Below are 21,834 nucleotides of genomic sequence, written 5' to 3' on the forward strand. Positions count from 1 at the left end.
TTCACAGCTGGAAAAAAAAAAAAAAAAAAAAAAAAAAAAAGGAAAAACTACTATTTCACAGCTGGAAAAAAAAAAAAAAAAAAAAAAAAAAAAACAAGAATGCATTTTCCTATGATTTAAGTTCAAATGCTACAAAACACAGGAATAACATTTAAGAAATCTGGGTTGCATCACTGAGCCATTCAGGTTCACATATATGGGAAACCAATCAGGAGGTCTTCTGAGTTCTACTTACATCAATATACAGCAAATAAATACACAAGATACAATATACAAACGATTGTATAAATCTGAGGAGAGCATGAAGTCTCTGGTTCGTTCTGCCTGTTATTGATCTATGATCAGCTGGATAGTTGGAATCATCTGAACCTCAGAAAACGTCCAGCATTAAACTACCAGCAGGTTCCATAATAGGAGAATAATACATTTCTGGAAGAAAAGTGCTGACATGTAAAGAACTTAAGGTCCCCAAAAGTGTGTGGAGAGTGACCATTTATAGCACCTAAGAAGAAACTTAAAATAACCATTAGCACACAAAAGTGAAACAATAAAAATCAGTGAATGTGTTGCATCATCATCATCAGGAGACAAGGTTACAGCAGCTCTGTGTGCCAACAGGAAAAATAAAAAGAAAAGGTTAATCTCTGCTTGCCATTTTATTTGGTGTAAACTATTATTACTCTGGTAAACTTAAAGTGATGGAAAAAAACGTGGAAAAGCTACATAATCAGTTGTGCAGTTTTTAGTCTGTCGGTGGAACGAAGGTATCGTTTAAACGAAAACATGAAACCAGAAACATCACGTCATTTCAGCTTGTCCTAAAAAAAACTTCAAAGTGACGAGTGCAAAAAAGGTGACTGTAAAAGGCTGATTGGTTTGAATTTTTAAAATTTGCTACGTTAAAAACATTACAGAGACGTACAGGAAATATGAGCACCATCCGGTGAAACGGAGAAACTCCAGCCTACAAATATTATCCAACCAGAGAGGTGGATTTTTGGACACTATGGCGGAGGTTTTTATTAGAATTTGGAACTATTATTGGAAAATCATTTCAGTATAAAATGTTCTGTTTGTAAAAGGTTTGGTTCTGAAAAGTCCTTAAAAACAAAGGAACATGAAACTGTTTTAGTCAGAAACAAAAAAAATTGTAAATGTTCTCTGTGCTTAACAAAAACCACTGCATGAGGATCAAACTCCATGCTGGTATTTCTCTTCACTTCTACATTATATACAAAAATGCTCGGAGTCGTAATATGTTGCGATCTGATCTGTCGGATGGGAAATATGCGTCTAAATTATAAATATATGTCCAACTCTGTTTGTGTTGCTGGTAGGACTTTATCCAAACAGGTTAGACAGAGGTCTGGTTCTCAGAGGACTCCTAGGTAGCTCCTCGTCTCTCCCCACCTCCCCGCTGTCCCTGAACGAGGCGCTGTGGATGATCTGTGCTCGGTGGCGCCCTCGATGCAGCCGAGCGTTCAGCCGGCCGAGGGACGACTTCCTCTGCAGGCCCCCCTTGGTTTTCTCGGGCGATTCCTCCGACGACTCTGTTGGTGAGGTCAGCAGCCGCAGGGATTTCAGGTTTCCCTGAAGGACTTTGGGGAACCTCCAGCCGCGCGTCCTGCTGCTGCCGCCGTTGCCGTTTTCGACGTCCGACTCGGCTCCGGGGGAGGAGACCACCCCCTGCCTTTCCAGCTCGGTGGCCAGGTGCGGCGACAGGTACTGGAGGGCTCGCCTCCCGCTGTAATCCCGCGCTTCTGGATCTGCTTCCCAGTCTGAGAGCAGCGCACGGAACACCTGCCAAGGATGCATCGCATCAGTGTGTGAAAAACCCTGACATCATCCCACCATGAAGCTCAAAGTGTTGAATCACTTCCTCATGTCGCTCAAGACTGGTAATAAATAAGCGATGAACTTTATACACATTTCTTTGCCCTTATAGATTATCGACAACTTTGTGTTTGCTTTTCACACCAGATCACCAAGACTTAAAGGTGACAAGGTGGAAAAAGACAATATATTTGAGAAGACAAGATGGAAACTAAGCTGGTATCTCAAAATCTCTGAGGTATTTTTGAACAAAATGATAAAAATGAAATCAAATGTTCTTCTTTTTTATGAATCTTTACAACCTAAAATTCATATCAGGTATTTTTTATGCTTCTCTTTTTTTTATCGATCCATTACTCAAAAGCTTCAAGTGCAGCTCATGACACTTCGCTGCCTGCTACCCACCTGAGTGTGTCCATGCATGGCGGCCAGGTGTAGGGGCGTGTACCCAGCGCTCGATCTGGCGTTCACATTGACGGGGATCGTGTTCTCCCTGGCAAAGGCCAGCAGCTGGGCGAGCAGCTCAGGCTTGCCCTGCTTGGCGGCCCAGTGGAGGCAGGTGAAGCCGGTCACGAAGTCTCTTTTGGCCACCAGACTCGGTTCGACAGCCAGCAGGGCCTGCAAGCTCTCCCACAGCCCCTCTGAGGAGCAGAGCATCCACTCGTGCTCCAGAGGGTCTAGAGTTACGGAGGAGCTTTCGTCGTCTGTGGCAGAAGAGAGGACGGACGAGGAGTCGCCGTCGCTCCTCACCGAGTCTCGTTTGCGTGACCCGCGGTTGATTAGAGACCTGCGAACCTGCATATAAAGAAATATAAATTAGATGAGTTTTTGTTCTCTACACAATCTAATACATTAGATAATAACCATGGAGGTCATTTTTAGGGGGGAGGGGGTTCCTCCGCATTTTTTCAAATGTGCGTTTTGGTCCCCTGCACGTTTGACTGTCCAAAAACAGTTACTTTACAGTACGCAGACAATCGTCGAGCACTAGGACCAAGCAGAAAACTGCAGCTCAAAGTGGAAGCCTGCTTCCCTGAGTTTAGACCGCCCAAAAGCTCCTGATTGGTCCACTGTCTTTTCTTGTGGGACTGGCTGTCACCACTGTCACTCCTGATAAACTCACTTTACAAAAATCTGATGCGCCACTGAATCGGGTCTGTGATTGGACGGTCAAACATGCCGAAGTTATTTATATTCATCTGAAATCAAAAATACTTCCATGACAATAACTAATGGAGCTATTTGTGGAGATTGTAATGTTTAGGGCTGCGTTTAAGTAAGGAGAGGACGGTCAAAAACTCACAACCACACTGGTACTGGGAATTCCACAGTGCTGTTGTTTAATAAACACACTCTTTACCAACCTTACAAAGCAAATAGGAAAATAGGAAATAAACGTCTGAGTACATGTATCTCTCTGCATCACGTTTCCCGCGCTCTCTACAGAGTAGCAGAGGCACATAGCAATGCCAGAGTGTCTTAAAGAAACAGTACACAACTCTGACTGTTACAAGATCTCACCTGAGGAGAACTGCTCATCATCAGCTCTATGAAGTTCCTGCGGCTTCCTTTCGGTGTTTGTATTTCCCCCACAGACTCCAGCCCCTCCAGCGCGCTGTCTTCAGACAGGCAGCTGATCAGCGCGGCCCGCTGGGATCCTTTGGACACTCTGCGCGCTCCTCTCACCGCATGGCTGTGGGAGCCACCAGGATGGGCCGGATCCAGGTCCGGCATCCCGATAGTCGGAGCCGACTCTCTCCTCCTCCAATCCCTCAGCCTCACCTCCCCTCCCCCAGCAGTGGTCGGTGTTCGTGAATCAGCGTTACTCTGGGACTGGGCCACAGATTGGTTGTTACCATTTGACTGCTTGTCATTGTCTGGACGGGCTCCTGTAGAACCAACACACATTTCAAGCATTGTTGTTAAACCAATGAACATGTTACAACAACAAAACAATTAAATAAGATTCTACATCTTCGTTATCACAGCATCCGGACTTTATCACGTATGTTTTGTCCACAATTGGCTGAATTTTGGAAGTCTGTTTTCATGTTCTTCTCCAAGGTATTAAAAACTCATATTGAGCATTAGCAATTTTAATAATTTTTCAACTAACGGCACCTAGATTAGGTTTGAATGCAGCTGGTAAAATTATGTTAGCTTTTGCTACCATGTTGGCCAGGAGACTTATTCTTTAGGAAATGGAAGGACAAATCTCCATCCTCATTCAAGCATTGGGTTAATGATCTGAATTAACATCTAACCCTGGAGCATGGACGTAATTTTTGGGACATGTCCCCTGCACTTTTTCAAATATGTGTTTTGTCCCCCTGCACATTTTACTGTCCAAAAACAAGGTTACACTACAGTACACAGATATTTGTTGAGCACTAGGACCAAGCTGAAAACCGCAGCCCAAGCTGAAGCCTGCTTCCCTGAGTTAAGACCGCCCACAAGCTCCTGATTGGCTTTTCTTGTGTGATTGGCTGTCAAACACATTGAAGTTATTTATATTAAAAATACTTCTGAAATCATAATTTCGTCCATGGCCTGGAGCAAATTCATTACTCCATACAGGGTAATATACAGAAATGTGATACTGTGCAACAACCAGTTCTCTAAATTATCAACAAAGTGGACTCTGATGTCATTGCTCCATAATTATAAAGAAAGGCCTCTTTTTATTCAGATGTTGTTGTTTTTTTCTTTTTTTTACTTGCTTTTTGAATATCATCTGAAGTATGTTTATTTCTCATGATACTCTGGTGCAAGTGGTGGGTGGGTGGAATTGAGGGTTGTCTTTTTTTCTGTTCTCTGTTTGTTAAAATAAAAATGTAATAAAAATGATTCACAAATAAAATAAAATAAGATCCCACATCCATTACTGTCTATAATTACTATATAAAAAAAAAAAAAATTTCAACGACACTTAATGGGATTAATAATGTATTTTTGAAGATTACTCCTAAATAATCCAACAGTATTTATATTCAGATGAAGCTACACACAGCTGGACTCTATGAGTTCTGTAGCTTTAAAAGGCGTTCAGTTGTACTAGGATGTATTTAAGGACAGCGGAGTAAAAAGGGCTGAATCCATCCATAAAGTTTTTTAGATTATTTATTAGCCCAAGCTTTGTTTCCCCTTTACATATCTATGTGATACATTATGTAAGTATATCACACTACATTATGATAAAAAAAACATGCAGGTTGGTGGAATTAAATGTGGAACATAAGGTAGAAATAATACTTTTGCCTTTCACTGACTGTATTAATTAATCTTATTTGATTTCTATTCATTAGGTAATATCTTACTTTCTTTTCTCAAGTGATAGAAGCAACTTATGGCTGCTTCTATTATCTAAAGAACATCTCCAGCATAAAGGACCTAAAGAGTCACTGAAAAAGAATATCATAAATTTTAAATTCAAATTTTAAACCATGCCATTTGAAATCCAATTTGAAAATTATTTTCTAATTCCAAATTTAGAATTGTATCAGCAAAGATGAATTGTAAATGGTATTATTAATCCATTATTAATTTAAACATTTATTTTAACCCATATCTTTAAATAGAGATTTATAAACCTAAATTCATAAATATGACTAGAAATACATTTCATAATCACACATTTTAAACCCTTTCATCCAATTCCTTTTTCCAACTTGCATTTTCAAATCCTTTTTGCACACTTGTTTATAGATGTTAGAGATCGGCCTGTTTTCCAGTGTAGTCCTGTTTCTCTGACTGTGACTGGCTGTATGTGCTCTCTTCATCCGCTCACACTGAGCCTGGTTCTGCTGGAGGTTTCTTCCGGTTAAAAGGGAGTTTTTCCTCTCCACTGTCGCTACAAGTATGCTTAGTGTGAGGGATTGCATTCCAGTCAATGAGTCGATACAATCAACTGGTTTTCCTTAGATAGAAAACTTTGAATCAATTTGACTGTATGATCTGGTGGACCGTAAAGTGCCTTGAGATGATATGTGTTGTGAAATGACGCGATAAATAAACTGAATTGAAATTGAAATTTTGCCTACCTGTTCTATTTAACATTTCCTTCTGGTGCTTGAGCACACTTAAAACACAATTAAAAGTAGTCCAACTTCCATTCATTTTATTTTTAATCATTTGAAATATAAATTTTTGGAATAATCTTTTTTATACTCTCTAATGATCCATTCAGTGAAATGTATCCCACGGTGATGTAGTTTTTGGTTTCCCTTTTCTTCATATACTGCATTGTCAATTGTCATGCAATTAAAAACGTGCTTTATAGACTAAAACTTTAGGATAAATATATAACACAAAAAGTTGTACATTATTCTGGGCCACTTATTGTGAATGATCCAAGTTCAGTTAATAATCACCAAATATATAGATCTCAAATAGAGCAGAAAAATATAAACTCATTGAAATCATGTGGATGGTCGCATCCCCCCTCACCTGTTTGTCCTCCGTCATCATCAGGGTTTCCATTCACCTGCTTGTTGTCCTGCACTGCTTGGATGTTCCCGTTGCACTCTGCGTTAACGTGGCCGTTTGCGTCCTGACGCATCACCGACTCCCTGCTGCCGTCTCCGTTTAAACACACAAATTTCTCCCCGTCCTCCACCTTTACGAACCCCACGCTGTCAACAATTCCTCTCAGCAGCTCCCATCCCGCTCCTTCTTTCTGCTGCTCGTTACAAGGAGATGCGAAATGATCGATCAGCTCCATCTGTCGGACCCTCCCTCCTTTCTCCAACAGGAACTCGTGCACGGCTTTCTCCGTGCACCGTTGGGACGCCATCATCCTCATGAACGCCTCCGGGTGACAGCAGTTATGGATGGATAAGCGGCATTACAGATTTCCCAAATAAACACATGTTCTCACTGGGTTCCTCGATGGAATCAGCGGATGACAGCATCCCTTCCCCTGCCTTCTTTCGTTTGCTAAAATATGTATATCAAGGTTTGGTCAATAGAGGGCGCGCTCGAGCATGCAAGGAATATGTTGCGTTTAGGTCCCCTTCGTAAAACGGACATTCGTTAACGAGTAGTTTATTTTCATATTTTTCTTTTTCAATAAAGGCACACAAAAAAAAAAAAAAGAAAAAGAAAAGGAGGGAAGACGCTTTATCGGCTTCCCTGAAACGAACTCTAGACGCATCTATTTTTTTTTATTAATTAACCACCTTCAATCAATCGCTTCTATACTTTATGCCTATACATTTTATTAGCAGTATTTGCAAAAATTAAGACACAAACTGACAGTATATAAACATAAAAGACACGAATGTTAATAATCTTATCATATAAAATAATATTTAATACTATCAAACCATCTTCGTTATTTCTTTTAAGGCATGACATTAAACAAAGTGTCAAGTGAATGGATTTATTAAAGTAAATGATTACAATTTTATTTTATTGAAAACAAAGTTAAATGATTTAAAGCAAAAAACAACATGGAAAAGTAGCAACAAGAAAACAGAAAAAAATCATAAAGCAAATAAGTTAGATAAATTATACTTGGTACATAGCTTGCAAAAATGCCGATGTACTATTATGAAGGAAGTACTAATATTTATAAGACATCGAATATCAGCAATGGAGAGGGACGCAGCTTGCTCTCCTAAGGAAGAGGATTAGGGCCACTGAAAAAAACAACAACAAAAAAATGATTTTAAAATTATATTTCATTTTAATAAGAGAAAAAAGTCAGAATTCTAAGAAAAAAAAAAAAGAAGAATGAGAAAAAAAAAAGAAGAATGAGAAGAAAAAAAGAAGACTGAGAAGAAAAAAAGCAGACTGAGATAAAGTAAGAAGGAAGAATGACTTTCTCATATCATACTGAAATAAAATAAAAAAAACAAATAACATAACTTGTTTTGTTTTTTTAGTGGCCCTAATCCTTTTCCTTACTCTCCTTAATTTTTTCATTGAACCTGCAACATGTCACAGGAATGGGGAGCGCCTGGGAAAACTAACCGGTCTGTACCACTTTACAAAAAGGTGTGCGCAGGTTTGAGTCTACACAGTGATTTCGCGTTTTCGGGACTTATACTCCGGTACATGTAATGTTAATATATGTTAAATAACATACGGCATCTGGTTAGAAATATTAAAGGGCAACCGCATTTTCAAGACAACTTTAGAAGAAGCACAATATTCCTTAATCCCCCCAATTGTTTGGATTGGTCTCGTCTGTCTAGTTGTCGACGGTAGATGCATAGGCAGTCCTGGAAAGAATCTGAGGGCTGAAAGTTTCTTTCTTTCAGTTTTTATATAAATATATTCTTTTATTTCTTTAGGGTATTGAAGTCCTTTAAACATGGCTTCCTCGGATGTTGCTCGTCAGCCGGTGAGGATTATTTTATTTTGTGTTTTAAAGAGGAATGTTCTTGACATTCGAACAGGGAGTGTCCTGTGGCTAATTAAGTTAGCTAACGTTAGCATTAAATCGTCCCAGGAAATAATAAAAGTTTAAAGCAGCTCATAACAACGCAGCTAAACTACACACGGACTTATACATATTATTTTTGACCAATTTACTTATCATTATTTGACAATAAAGATGCAGTTGATATTCCTTTAACAAAACAAAGAGCTAGCTTGTTAGCATAACACTGAAGTGTCAGGAAATCCTTATTTTTAGATATTAGAATTTTAAACTGAGCTTTATTTAATAGAAGTACTGTTGTTAAGAAACGTTAATATTCCCATACTTGTTTAAAAGTTAGTTACATCTTGTAAGTAAAGAGAACCGTATAAATAAAACAGGTTAGAATAAAATTAGCCATTTAGAGGCATCTTAACTAAAGACAGTTGATAAGGGCAGAGGGTCTTGCACTGCATTAAACCACCATTATTTGAATAAGATAAAATGTAGAGTGGCAACTTGTATTGGACTATTTCAGGGTGTTGATAAAATACTAAACATGTACACTGTCTAAAAAGTAATATCATTTAATAAAGGGAGCTTTTCAGTGATTACTCTTAAGTGTATTTATTGATTATAGGTTCAGAGATTAGTTATTAACCAAAAAAAGTAATTGAATGCAGAATTTTATCGACCCCAATCACAAAATCTAATATGGCTTTATTGCATTAAAACTATGTTACTGTCAGCAAAAATTTTGCTTTGACCAAAGATCCAGTAATGGGAGAAAAAAGATGATAATAGCACTTTGTATATAGGATTCATAAAACTGGAACCTGCAGGAGTGAAAAAGATCTGTTTTTAATTTAACAAGCATTTACTGTTGTATATTGCTCTGACATGTAGTGTGCAATTTTATCTATTTTTAATCACTTATGTATCTGATTTAGACTAATGTGATTGGCAATATATACTTTAAAACCTTAGGAACTGTTTTGAGAATTTTTTTAACTGTTTTTTTTTTCTTAAATACATGATATTGTTGTAATTTGACAATTTGCTTTAAGTTTTATGCAATGAAACAAGGTTTTGACAATAAAAGTTGAATGTTGCCTTTTTTAGGGGTACTGTTTTTTTTCTGTAAGACAAACATCAGATAATTGTCCATGAAAGGTTAAATCAAAGCCCTTCAAAGCTTTAAAATGAATCAGTTATATGCACTAAAGACAGGTTAATGTGTTTACTTACTAAGTGTGTTTTGGTGTTTTGCTACTGGCAGCCCAAAGTATGTTTTCTGTTAGTTCACTAAAATGTCAGAGAGGACAGAGTTTGACTTTACAGGAAATATCTTAATTTCCTCCAGACATACTTGCCAAGTATTTGCAGATCCCATGTTTGACCTGTCATTTCCCTCCCTTTTCTCTTAGTTTAACGATGAATGGATTGTGAAATATTAAAATAGAAACAACTTTTCAAAATGTCAAACTGTTATCTTTGGCATTTTGTCACAGACGTTAGAAAAACATGAACTGAAAAATTGTCTGATTTTCAAAATAATTAAATTAATCTTTTTCCTGTGTAATTTCCTCGATAGGATCAAGGAACCCGGCCTTTGTCCCTCGCTGGCCATGTAGGCTTTGACAGTCTTCCAGATCAGCTTGTCAATAAGTCCATCACACAGGGCTTCTGCTTCAACATTCTCTGCATCGGTACTATATCACACACATCTACTTCATAATATTACTAGTAATTTTATCTTTTTCTAATGTTGTTCCAATAAATACAAAATTCAAGATGTATATCAGAATTAAGAAGTTTGTTATTGAATTTCAAAAGTGCTGCATTCAGTTTTCATTCCAAAAGGAAAGAAAACAGAAAAAAAATCCCAGTTGGCACATGAGAGAAATCTCTGAAATATTCAGATGTTTTTTTTCCTCCTCCAGGTGAGACCGGTATCGGCAAGTCTACACTGATGGACACCCTATTTAACACCAACTTTGAGAACTTTGAGTCATCCCATTTTGAACCTCAAGTGAAGCTGCGGGCCCAAACCTACGACCTGCAGGAAAGCAACGTCAGACTTCGTCTCACTGTGGTCAACACTGTTGGCTTTGGGGACCAGATGAACAAACAAGAAAGGTTTGTCAGCGAAGGGGTGGGGGGGTCTTTGTCATACAGTAAAAGTAACTTTTTTTTTTACAATGTAGTGACAACGTGATTTAACTTTTTATTTCCTGTAGCTATCAGCCAGTGGTGGACTACATTGACAAGCAATTTGAGACTTACCTTCAGGAGGAGCTAAAAATCAAGCGCTCTCTGCACAACTACCATGACTCCCGAGTGCACGCCTGTCTGTACTTTATCTCCCCCTCGGGCCATTCGCTCAAATCTCTGGACCTTGTAACAATGAAGAAGCTGGACAGCAAGGTAGGAAATAAACCTGCATGATTTGTTTTTAGGAAAGATTACTGATCACTTTAAGCAGAAAAGGTGACAAAGTTTGAATTTCTAGTGCAAGAATTCAGAAAATGTTTAAAAAGTGACACAAGAAAACTTCTAATGTATGCATGTTTGGGTCGATGACATCACAAAAGGCAGAGGAGCTGAGCTGGAGTGGAAATGATAAGTGCACACTATGATTTAGTAAGATTTTTGTGAATGAATAAAAGAGAAGCGGACATGAAGGACGGACAATAGAACCACTGGAAAATGAACAGTTTTTTTTTTTTTTAAGTTCCATTAAAGTATGCAGATATTTTTGAATTCACTTTGTGGTTGTTTTGATATCTATAGTTTTTTAAGTTGGTTAAATGTTGCAGTCAGCTGGATTTGGACTTAAGCTTTTTTTTTTTATGTTTAAATTCTGCCTGATGTTTCAAGTGATGAACTCAGTGAGCGGCGGAGTGAACAAACATGTACGCTGGCATAAGGTGTTGGTCTGGTCCACCCTCCTGTCCCCACTGCATGAGAAACCTTAATGTGTTTAGATATAAAACAACTTTGTTTGATACCTGTCTTCCTATTATAGCCCTGCTCAGTTTAGTGGCCTTATTCTTTGTCAGCATATGTGTATTCATCAACCCCCCCCCCCCTTTTGTGGGCAGATTTTATCTTGCAAATGCAACAAAAAGAAAACTTGGCCTGACCAAATTATCCTTTGGATGAGAATTAAGAAATTTTTGTCGATTTATCGGAAAGTTAAGCAAGCTGTTAGGCTTCACTATGAACACATTCTGATGATTTCAGTTCAATTATTCAGGGTTCTTTATTTTTACATGAATCTTTAGAGTATGGGACTCACCAAAAGCGCTTAGAAGTCATATATAGTAGTTTGGATAGAAGAGGAAAAGTGTTTGTTGTTGTTGTGTTGCAGGATTAAATGTTCTCTCCTGCTTTCTAAAGAAGATAATCTGTAATTTAAATAACTGTAAAAAAATTTTTATTCTTCTAATGTTTCAGACTTTTTATACAATTTTCCCATAAAAATCAGAAAAGTAATCATCCCAAATCTTAGGGTTTAAAAATATAACATTTGGAATCAGAAACGTGGAAATCCTGGAATCCTTCCAGCCTTTGTGTTTATGCAGAACTTCCACAAACTTGGTGCTGAGATTGAAAGAAATAACCCACTGATTATTTAGCCTTTGGATCGACATTAAACTCTGTTTGAAAAGAGAAGAGCAACATCTCCGCTGTCACTCAGAGATTCATGGTTTCTGCTCCAGAACACTTGGAGCAGACTGGACAATTCACATTGAAGCTGCAGGTAAATGCAGCTTCATGGTTTTTGTCTTTTAAGGCCAATTTATGCTTCTGATGCATAGCCTCTGCAGCCGTCAAATCTGTCTCTCTGCACGACCACGCCTCTTGTGCAGAGGTTCTGCAACCAGCGTTGCGCACCTCAAAAAAATCCTGACTATGTGTCGGACGGTTGCAAACTCGCACAGACCTCAAGCGGAAGTATGCAGACAAAAAGCAGCTGTGATTGGTTCTTGGTATGCCTTTCCAGCTGTCTGCGTGGTCGTCCTTCTCGATTCAGTGCTGGGGTGCGCCATGTTTAAAAACCGAGGAACAACTACAATGGACAAGCTACGCATCCTCCTTTGTCTTTTTACCATCTCCATTAAGAACCTGTTCCTCTTCGATATCTAGCAACTCTAGATCCATCTCCGTGACCTTGATATCTTGCAGATGCGCTATTGTTTTTTTGAAAGATAAACACTCCAGCCGGCACCGCCAAAGTTCTCATGACCATCCGCCAAAGTTTTCGCGACTTCCCAAATAGGCTCCCCCTTGTGCTTTGGCAGGAAACTGCTGTGCATCCCTAGAAATTCCAGACCGACGGTGCAGAAGCATAACAGCAAAACTGGTTCACGACCAGACTCAAGCAACATTTGATGTGTGCGGTTGCAGAAGTATAATCTACCCTTTAACGTCCTACGCTGACTCGGTCGGAATGTCAATGAAGCTATCCACTTAGCCAGACATGTTTTATAGAAAAAAAGATAAAGACATCTAAGGTAAAAAATGGATCAGACTTTAGTGGACAGTGCTGCTTGAATAGGCTTTAATTAAACCTCAGACGTTTATCAAACATTCTCCATGTTTAAAGGAGTTGGAAACATGCATCCAAGAGGAACCTCATTTTTGTTTTTGATCAAAAGTGAAATGTTGAGATTTCTAGTGAATGAACAAATTGTCAGATAAATAAAACAGCATCAAACCAATGGGTCTTGGAGAAAAGGGGAACCAATGAGAGCATAATAAAACTATGCTGTGGTGGTTTTATGGTGTGAATGTTTGGAGAGCATCTCTATCAGTCCCCCCCCACCCCACCCGTCTTGAAGTGGTCAGAAACTTTCCCATGCTCTCTCTGTGTGTTGTCCTGTTTGAGTGTGTTTCTGTGTGGTTTTGTTGCTCTGCAGTGGCAATAACTCTGGATTTGCGTATGAAAGGATTAGAAGGGGGGGTGGGGGTGCTGTAACCACCTCACACGCACTCAAGTTGTCCTTTTGTGTCACTGTACGGATACACACAGAGCCAATTGTTGGGTCCACCGTAGTGACGGACAGTCAGTCGCTCAGGCAGCTGTTGGAATAGATCTCCCTGGATCGTTTAGTTTCGCCACCACGATCAGTGTGTGTGTGTGTGTGTGTGTGTGTGTGTTTGTGTGGTCTGACCCAGTGGCAGCAGCTCATTCCAATGCTCCTCTGTGGGACGGCGAGATGACAGGGAGGAATGTGGGATGACTTTGGCACCAGATTGAACTGGAAGGCCTGAAACAACACAGGAAAGATGTTTTATATAACAAACATCTGAAAACAGTTTTAGTTTCAGAAGGAAGGTTCAGGTTGTTTAAATCAAAGAAGTTAAATTAAGCCTCTTATATTATCGTTAAGGTGATCTCCTTTGGGGCTGAGACTATAAATTAAATGAATCAATAACTGAATCAATCGTCAACCAATTTAGTAGCTGAATTGTTGTCCACTGGAGTGAATAGACTCCAAGAAAGGACATTAGCTGAAAGATCAACCCACTCAGGGGAGTAATGAAGCCAGAATGGTATAAAATATATATAAACATTTCTAGAGTGGAAAAAATCTTATTAATCCTATTTAATCAATTATTGAATTAATCATCTAATTAATTAATTAGAGTATATAGCCTCTAAAACATGTCTTTAGCTCACAGAGGAACCCACTTAGAGCAGTAATTATACCAAAATTGAGATACAATTTTTTTTTCGTCTTTGTCAATATGCTCCATCTAGAACTCAAGTGGAAAAATTTAGCTTCACCTGCTTTAATTCTGTAAAAAAATCTTCGTAAAGGAATCTTTTTCTGTCCCATTGTTAATTGATTAATCGAAAAAAAAATCAACAGGTTAACTGATTAGCAAAATAACATTTAGCTGCAGCCCTAAACATTTCACACATTTAAAATAAGAACCTAAGTTTGTAAATGTGTTCTGTAGTTTGTGTCCTTTCAGCTGCTCTGTTATTCAAGGGTCACCATCACACAGTCATTATGATTTACTCATCAGAACAAGCAACAATGTTCCTGTTTCAACTGGGATTCAAACATGGGGACTTAAAACACTATATGTAAACTAACTGATTATTAACAGATCTTTGTAAAAATGCCCACAGAATAATTAATTAGTAAATAATTTGTAGTTGCAGGCCCAGACTCCTTTTAAACAAATTCAAATCAGGTTTTTTTTTCATGTTTTATTTATATTTGCTGTTGGTAACAGAAAGATTACTTTCTATGAGGTGTGATCACTTCTGGATCTAACAGGGTTTTTAAGCAGAAGAAAATTAGATATGAGAAAATATTTAATTTAGCAGATTACAGTTTAATAGTGCTCAATAAATGCGGTAGTTTTAACACTTTAATTGTTTGATCGTTCCTCTTTGATTAGCAACGACTCCTTGATTTTAACGCCTCACCAATCAGCATTGTAGACTCTGCTAGCACTGATGTGTTGCTTTGATTTCGTTTTCTGACTCCATGGAGCGATTTCTTATTATTATATTGTCTTTTAATCAGCAGTGACTCTCCCCCCTCCTCTCTCTCAGGTGAACATAATTCCAGTTATTGCCAAGGCAGACACCATCAGTAAGAGCGAGCTGCACAAATTCAAGATCAAAATCATGAGCGAACTGGTCAGCAACGGCGTGCAGATCTACCAGTTTCCTCTGGACGACGAAACCGTGGCCAAAGTCAACACCACCATGAATGTAAGAAATATTGACCTGGATTCATAGGTTTCTATCAAAGACCTAGGAGGTTTAAAGCTGATAAATACATAAGACCTGATAAATAACACGCAACTTTTACTTTAGCATAAAAAAGTTCCTTTTTGAAGCTTTAATGTGTTCAAAGACCCATTTTGTGCTTTGATATTTAGATTAGAAAGTGAACAAGTTTTATTGTTTTTAAAATGACTTCATCTGTTATGCTGTGAAGCTTTGGCATGATTTAATTTTATTTGCCATAACTAAGTAAATTCTCTACATTTTTAGGGCCATCTCCCGTTTGCTGTCGTAGGCAGCACAGAGGAGGTGTGTGTTGGCAATAAGATGGTGAAAGCTCGCCAGTATCCATGGGGCGTTGTTCAAGGTAGACTGTTTGGATTTACCGTAACACTAAGCTGTGGTGATTTTACTGTATTAAGGCAGCTGAAACAACCTGATTGTTCACAAATGATCTCCTAGTGGAAAACGAGCAGCACTGCGACTTCGTGAAGCTGAGGGAGATGCTCATTTGTGTAAACATGGAGGACCTGAGAGAGCAAACCCACACACGCCATTACGAACTTTACCGGCGCTGCAAGTTGGAGGAGATGGGCTTTAAGGACACCGACCCCGAGTGCAAACCTGTCAGGTAAACAATCCACACGCACAAACCAGAGCATGTGAACGGAGCGGAGCGCCGCACAATTCCCGCTCCCCGCTCAGGAGGATGTTCGCTCATTCACTCTGCCATTCAAAGTTGTCCCAGAACGCTCCGCTCAAAATCCGCTCCACGCTCACCTTAATTTTCCTGCCACTCCAGCAAAATCGCTCCAAGCTCGCTCAAATTTTCAGGAGAAGGCATTTTCTGATTTTATTCCTCCATGTAATGATGCCAGGGCCCGGGACAAACGGCGTTTGATTTAATGATGTATTGTCTTATTTAACACCTCGCTCCATTCATGTTGCCCCGTGTTGCCCATTTAATTATTGCTGAACAAAATCACACTTCAATCAAATAAATGTTGTTTTACAAATTTTACAATCCAACAATTTTAATTGATGTTATGAGCGCATCGGAGCGAACTGGGGCGGAGCAAAATCCTCGCTCCAGCCTTTGAATTGAAAACTGCTCTGCGCTCCACCATACTTCACATGCTCTGACACACACACACACACACGCACACACGCACACCCCAGCACCTGGCGGACGTTGCCAACTTCCTTGACGCATTTTGTATCCACAGTTTGCAGCAGACGTATGAGGCCAAGCGTCAGGAGTTCCTGGCTGAGCTGCAGAAGAGAGAGGATGAAATGCGGCAGGTTTTTGTTCAGAGGGTGAAGGAGAAGGAAGCAGAGCTGAAGGAGGCTGAAAGAGAGGTGGGTTGCTGTATTTGCTAACCGACAGTATGTATGTTTACTACTCTATAGAAAAGGAAACCATCTAAATAAAGTGGCTGACAATGTATAACTGCTGGATTGGCATTTTATAAAAGGTTATTTTTTGCTCTCTGCATGAAGGAAAGAAAAGCCATTTCCATATTACTTGTTTTCTAAAACTTTAGTTTTTCTTCTATTTTAGCTGCAGAGTCGTTTTGAGCAGCTGAAGCGTCTGCATGCCGATGAGAAAGCAACTCTGGAGGAGAAGAGGCGCCTTTTGGACGAAGACCTGAGTTCATTCAGTAAGAGAAAAACTGCAGCTCAGCTGCTGCAGGGCCAGAGCCTCGCGGTCAACGGCAAGAAAGACAAGGACCGTAAGAAGTAGGTGATAATGTCGCATGTAGTCTGTTTAGTTGGATAATTAAAAGGAACCTCTGCTGTTTTTATGTTAACCCGTCCTTTTCCATTCTCTCTCTTAGTTCTGCTTTCATGTGAAGACTTTGAAGATCTGAAGTGCACCTCATTATGACCAGTGTAACCAGTGGCCTTCTGCCATTCCTTCCAGCCAGTCCACAACACTGCCTTGAAAAAAAAAAGAAAAACCAGCACATTTGGGTTGCCAAAGTTTAATACTGCTTCCAAAAACTTGTCTACACTATCCTCTGATGTCTTTTTAATCTCTTTTGTAAGATTTTCCGAGGGATTTTGTGTTTCTTATTATTTTATTTGTATTTATCCTCTTTTATGACTTTTTTACTTTCGCCATACTAAAAATTTAAATGTTTACAAATCACATCACTTAGACAGGTACAAAACTCCACCTTTGGTGACATCTTTGATTATGTTAGCTGACTGCTTCTTCATGTCACTGTTCTTTTTCAGACCTGTTTTTGCTTGTTCTAATGTGTTGCCAATCCACTACAATACAACCATATCATTTTTGTAAGTTAGCTTTTTTTATACAAGAGTTTAAGGTAAGTTTTGTAGAATCATTTAAACGCTGAATTCGGTCTCAGGCTGGATTGAAACTCACCAGCTTGTTTTCCCCCTCTGCTTTGAAATGTGTTTAAAAAGGGTTCAAACTGCCTTCTTTACCTTTTCTTTAAGTCATCATAGCGCTTTCAAGTTTGAAAATGATTCTAAGGGCATTATATGCTTTCTTTTGTTTTCTTATTGCAGTTCGTTTTATATGCAAACCTTTATTTTTTTGGTTGTTCCTTCTGTAGTTGTTTCCAAAGGGAACTGTGCATTTATAGATAGGATTTCCTGAAACTAGTGTTAGTTTATTTGTTTTGGAAATGGAAGATGTTACAGGACCTATTTATAAAAATGTTTCTCTCACTCCCTTTTTATTTTTACTGCCACAAATGATGAATCTTTGCTGCAAATCATGGGAAAACTATGCATTATATTGTTATCAATGTTGAGGGAGCAAAAGTAACAGAAGGATTTTGTTTTTCTTTTTCATTCAAAATTTGATTTTCATTTTACTGTAGAGCTAAAACACTTTGGTGCTGGTTTCCAACAAAGTATGGTTTAACTAAACTTTAAGACTTTTTATTCTGACATGTTAGTGCCTTAAGTGTATGACCCTTATAAATACACTACCCACACACTGCCACAAATACTCTAGTTTTACTACATTTGTTTATAAGGAATAAACAGTATTATTTGGTTTTGTTCTTTTTAAATAAATCCTTGTATTTTTGTCTCGACACATTGTGTTGGTCTCCTGCTTGAATTTCATTATTAAAAACGATGAATGACACGCGCCCTGAAATCGACTGGCGACCTGTGTAGGATGCACCTCCCCTCTTGACCATCGACCAGGTGCGGAGCTAGATGGGGGCCCTTAGCCAATCATTGGCCACCCCTACCATTTTTTCCCTCTAATACAGACAGTGGCAGCAATAATACTCTCAAGTGGAATATTATAACGCATTTAACATCTAAATTCTTCATATATTAACAATTACTTGAAAACAAAAACCCCATGGTTAATTACGCTCCTCAATATACTATCATTAAAGATGATAAATACAGAATTCATGCTCTTTTCAGAACTAGATTTTGTCTTATATGGGTTAAAGAGAAAATTATGTCTCTGCAAGTGATCTCTGAGTCTTCAGTGAAATATAAATAACCATTTTAATAATAATCCATTTAATGTAGATATTAGTACATGTAAATAATCTTATGCAGAACAATTATTGATGAAAGTATGTTGGTAATGACAATGAATAAGTTGTTCGCCCCAGAACTTGAACCTGAAAGAATTTTCTCCACTACAACTTAAATTAAAACAGCATGGATGTTTAAATATATGCATCTATTTGTCAGAAAAGGCTGTAGGAAAGTATAGTTAGTCTTTATTTAGAAAATATGGATGTTTTGCTTGTTCGTTTTCCTGTTGGAACGGTGTAAATGGACCCTGAGGTTCTGGCGCCTATCTGCTTTTGGCCACCCTTATTATAATGTTCTAGCTATGCCTCTACCATTGACAGCTGGAGATGGTCACCAGCACCCATCGCGACCCCAGCTGGGATAAGCGTGACGGAAAATGGATGAATGACATGCATTACTTAAAAAAAAAAAAAAGCTTTTATTCCAAACTTTTCCTCTGGTAGGAGTCAAAGTGCGACTCAATTCAAGCATATGATGAAGACATCGTTAGTAGTAACAGAGTAAGCTAGTTTATCAGTTATGGTATGCATTTAAGAAATTAAAACCTGACTGAGTTATGGAAGCCAAAACATTGAAATCTAAAGATATTTTAGGTGTTCTGTAGAAAAAGTAACAGAACCACTGTTCTTGGATGTTATTGGATTAACCTGCTTGGAGATTTTTATTTGAAATAATAAAAAATATTTTTATCAGCCATGAAAATGAAACTTAACTACTCCTACATTAGAAACTAAGATCAGCTGTCTTATGTCCAAACATGGTAAAACTCGACAACTGTGAATGCGTTTTTTAAGGGTACAATCTATACCCAAAACCTTTAACAAAGGCTACAAAAAATCTAAACTGGAGTGAAACTATGATGCAAAGAATTTTTTTTTTAAATGTAATAAAATCCTAACTGCAAACAAATGAAGTTACATGGTATTTATCTCCAAACAATGTTCTTCTTTTCTGGTATTTCCAGCATGTGTTAGAAGGCTTCTTGGTTTTCCTTTTGATCCAAAGAGCTGCAGAGGCTCTCATCTTCATGCTTTTTTATTTTTATTTTCTCGAGGACACACAGTAACAGAAAGATTATCTTGTTCTGTGTGGTAGGTTTGTACCCTGCAGTGTCTCACCCCTCCAGCTCCATTGCCCTTCAAGTGACTTAAATGCCGATGCACAGACAGGTGGACAGACGGGTCTGGTGCAAAGCTGAGGATTGCTGATTGATTCCCTGCAGGAGCCTGCAGCAACCCTGCTATTATTGTTAGGCAGGGAGGAGGACGCCCAGAGGAGAAGCTTTTCTCTGATCCAAAACACAGCAAATGCTTGTTTAAGGGTAGGAAAACAATTTAATAACTGCAGGAAGTGAAACACTATCTAAGCCCTGTAAAAAAAAACCTAACATAACCGCTTGCTCATCCTTAATGTAACCTTTAAGCATTAAAGTTGAGTTTTTCTTAATTCTGTGTTGTGCACATTCCAACACACACTTCCTGGCAACAGTTTTGCCGGTCACTCTAAATGCAAATGAAGGTAATGATCAAAGACGGCCTTGACTTTTGGATAGATAAGGTTGTCATGTCATGAGATGGATTTTGGTGGGGTGGGGGGGCTGCAGGAGATGCTCTGATATTACAAATTACACACCTCATTCATGCCAGTGTTTGGTTGGAGAAAAAGGAAGACTGATAAGATGGGAGGTGGATAAGGATGAGAGAAGATCGTAGGGAGGGGGGTGAAAACAGACATCCATCTCTAGCATGTCTCCTCTGATGAGGACAATATCACTCTGTGAAACAACTATCCCTGCAGCGTCTCTCATAACAAGCTCATCGTAAGCAGGGATGATTCTAATTAGGGCAGGATATGATTCTCAGGATGAATCCTCTGAGGGAAACCCGAGCGCGGCAAAACAGGTAATGTGTTTGTTTTATATCAGAGCACACAAATGTGCTTTTCTTTAAATCATATTGCATTTGCACCGTCCTTTTAAAAGCCACCGGCGGTTAGGAGAGCAAAACACAAACACAAGAGGAGTTAAATTTGAAAACAAAGGCATTTATTGCGGAAAATGCACTTGACATGAAAAAACAATCATATCAACCACGGGTCATCAGTACAAGACGATGTATAATGATCACATGGTAGAAAGCGCTGGACGGTGCCAGCCCAGAGCATGACTTCAAATGGCACAAAAGGCCTATAAATATTCTGCACAATATAGAATCATATATCTATATATAATCTTTTTTTTTTGTTCTCTCTGTTTCATCCACAGTACCAACAGTTTTCACCACCAGTCAGTCCCGAAGAGGCATGAGCGTCCATGTTGCACCGTGCTTTGTCATAGAGTTTCTTTTTAGTGTGAAGAGCTACATACTGAAGCCTCCGTCCCCGTCTTTCACTCACACTCACACACACACACACACACACACACACACACACACCATAGGCTGACTCAGGTACCTGTAAGAACAAATATGGCTGACATTAAATTCAAAATGGCAAAGAGACAAATCAAGATTCCTGGTAGATAAACTGACAACAAAAACGGCTCAAATCTTTTGCGCATCGCAAAAGTATTCAGGCATTTACACCCATACATTTTATTTCTTCTCAGGTTGTTATGAGGACCAACAGAAGTAGCACATAATTCTGAAGTTAGTAGAAGAAAAATGATTTTGTCTTTATTTTTTTTCAACAAATGAAAATGCAAATACAGCTGTTTCTATAATTGCAAAAAAAAAAAAAAAATTATATTTTTTTTTTTTTATGCAGTAAAGCCTTAGAGGCCTGGATCATAAATTCAACCTGTACTTTTCTGGTTTGCATTTGCTAAGAATGCTGAATACAATGTGTAATTCTCCTTCTGCTTCAAAATCATGAATTATTTTATGTTGGTCTATCATAAAAACCCCATAATATACAAAGCATGTGAAAACAAAATGTAAAAAATGTAGAATAATGTTAGCAGACACTCAGAAGTGCCAGAAACGTATCGGTCAGAATGCTCTCATCACATGTGGAAAGAACTGCCACCATCTTTGACCGTTTTTAGAACCTTTTTAAGTTTAATTTTGTGATACAGTTCAATTATACGACCAGGAAGCTGGAGCAAAAGACAACCTTAGGTCAAGTAATTAAGATACAAACACAGCGACACGCACAAAAAAACAAAAAACAAAAAAAAAAAAACGTTAAAAAACTGGCGCTTCAAGTTATCAAATCTAAAGTGACCACTGTGCAGTGGTAATATTCCTGACATTTTGACTGTTGTAAACTTTTTTTTTTCCCACCCATAGATAATCAGATTAAACCAAAATAAAAAATAAAAAAAAACACTTTTCAGATT

General features: G+C 38.5%; 2 protein-coding genes across 2 annotated transcripts; one reads left to right on the forward strand and one right to left on the reverse strand.

Annotated features, from left to right (window-relative positions):
• Positions 1–73: 73 nt before the first annotated feature.
• Positions 74–6,770, reverse strand: LOC107104191 (ankyrin repeat domain-containing protein SOWAHC-like). Its single transcript, XM_015404134.1, has 4 exons — positions 6,280–6,770; positions 3,355–3,722; positions 2,239–2,628; positions 74–1,800 (listed from the first exon to the last, which is right to left on the reverse strand). The coding sequence occupies exons 1-4, from the start codon at positions 6,632–6,634 to the stop codon at positions 1,342–1,344; spliced, it is 1,572 nt and encodes a 523-aa protein (XP_015259620.1). The 5' UTR covers positions 6,635–6,770; the 3' UTR covers positions 74–1,341.
• Positions 6,771–8,016: 1,246 nt separating this feature from the next.
• Positions 8,017–16,908, forward strand: LOC107104194 (septin-10-like). Its single transcript, XM_015404137.1, has 10 exons — positions 8,017–8,179; positions 9,792–9,906; positions 10,141–10,336; positions 10,438–10,624; positions 14,778–14,939; positions 15,225–15,321; positions 15,417–15,585; positions 16,181–16,313; positions 16,516–16,694; positions 16,793–16,908. The coding sequence occupies exons 1-10, from the start codon at positions 8,150–8,152 to the stop codon at positions 16,806–16,808; spliced, it is 1,284 nt and encodes a 427-aa protein (XP_015259623.1). The 5' UTR covers positions 8,017–8,149; the 3' UTR covers positions 16,809–16,908.
• Positions 16,909–21,834: the final 4,926 nt, after the last annotated feature.

Source organism: Cyprinodon variegatus, unplaced genomic scaffold (genome assembly GCF_000732505.1).
Source record: "Cyprinodon variegatus isolate N-32 unplaced genomic scaffold, C_variegatus-1.0 Scaffold1646, whole genome shotgun sequence".
Taxonomy (NCBI): domain Eukaryota; kingdom Metazoa; phylum Chordata; class Actinopteri; order Cyprinodontiformes; family Cyprinodontidae; genus Cyprinodon; species Cyprinodon variegatus.

Bases quoted from the DNA above. Each gene is read 5' to 3' on its own strand.
- LOC107104191 (XM_015404134.1), bottom strand. From the start codon at position 6,634: ATGAGGATGATGGCGTCCCAACGGTGCACGGAGAAAGCCGTGCACGAG. The intron at 3,723-6,279 runs GTGAGGGGGGAT...TTGGTTCTACAG, and splicing joins TGATGACGGAGGACAAACAG to GAGCCCGTCCAGACAATGAC. The intron at 2,629-3,354 runs GTGAGATCTTGT...CTTTATATGCAG, and splicing joins TGATGAGCAGTTCTCCTCAG to GTTCGCAGGTCTCTAATCAA.
- LOC107104194 (XM_015404137.1), top strand. From the start codon at position 8,150: ATGGCTTCCTCGGATGTTGCTCGTCAGCCG. The intron at 8,180-9,791 runs GTGAGGATTATT...TTTCCTCGATAG, and splicing joins CGGATGTTGCTCGTCAGCCG to GATCAAGGAACCCGGCCTTT. The intron at 16,314-16,515 runs GTGGGTTGCTGT...CTTCTATTTTAG, and splicing joins TGAAGGAGGCTGAAAGAGAG to CTGCAGAGTCGTTTTGAGCA.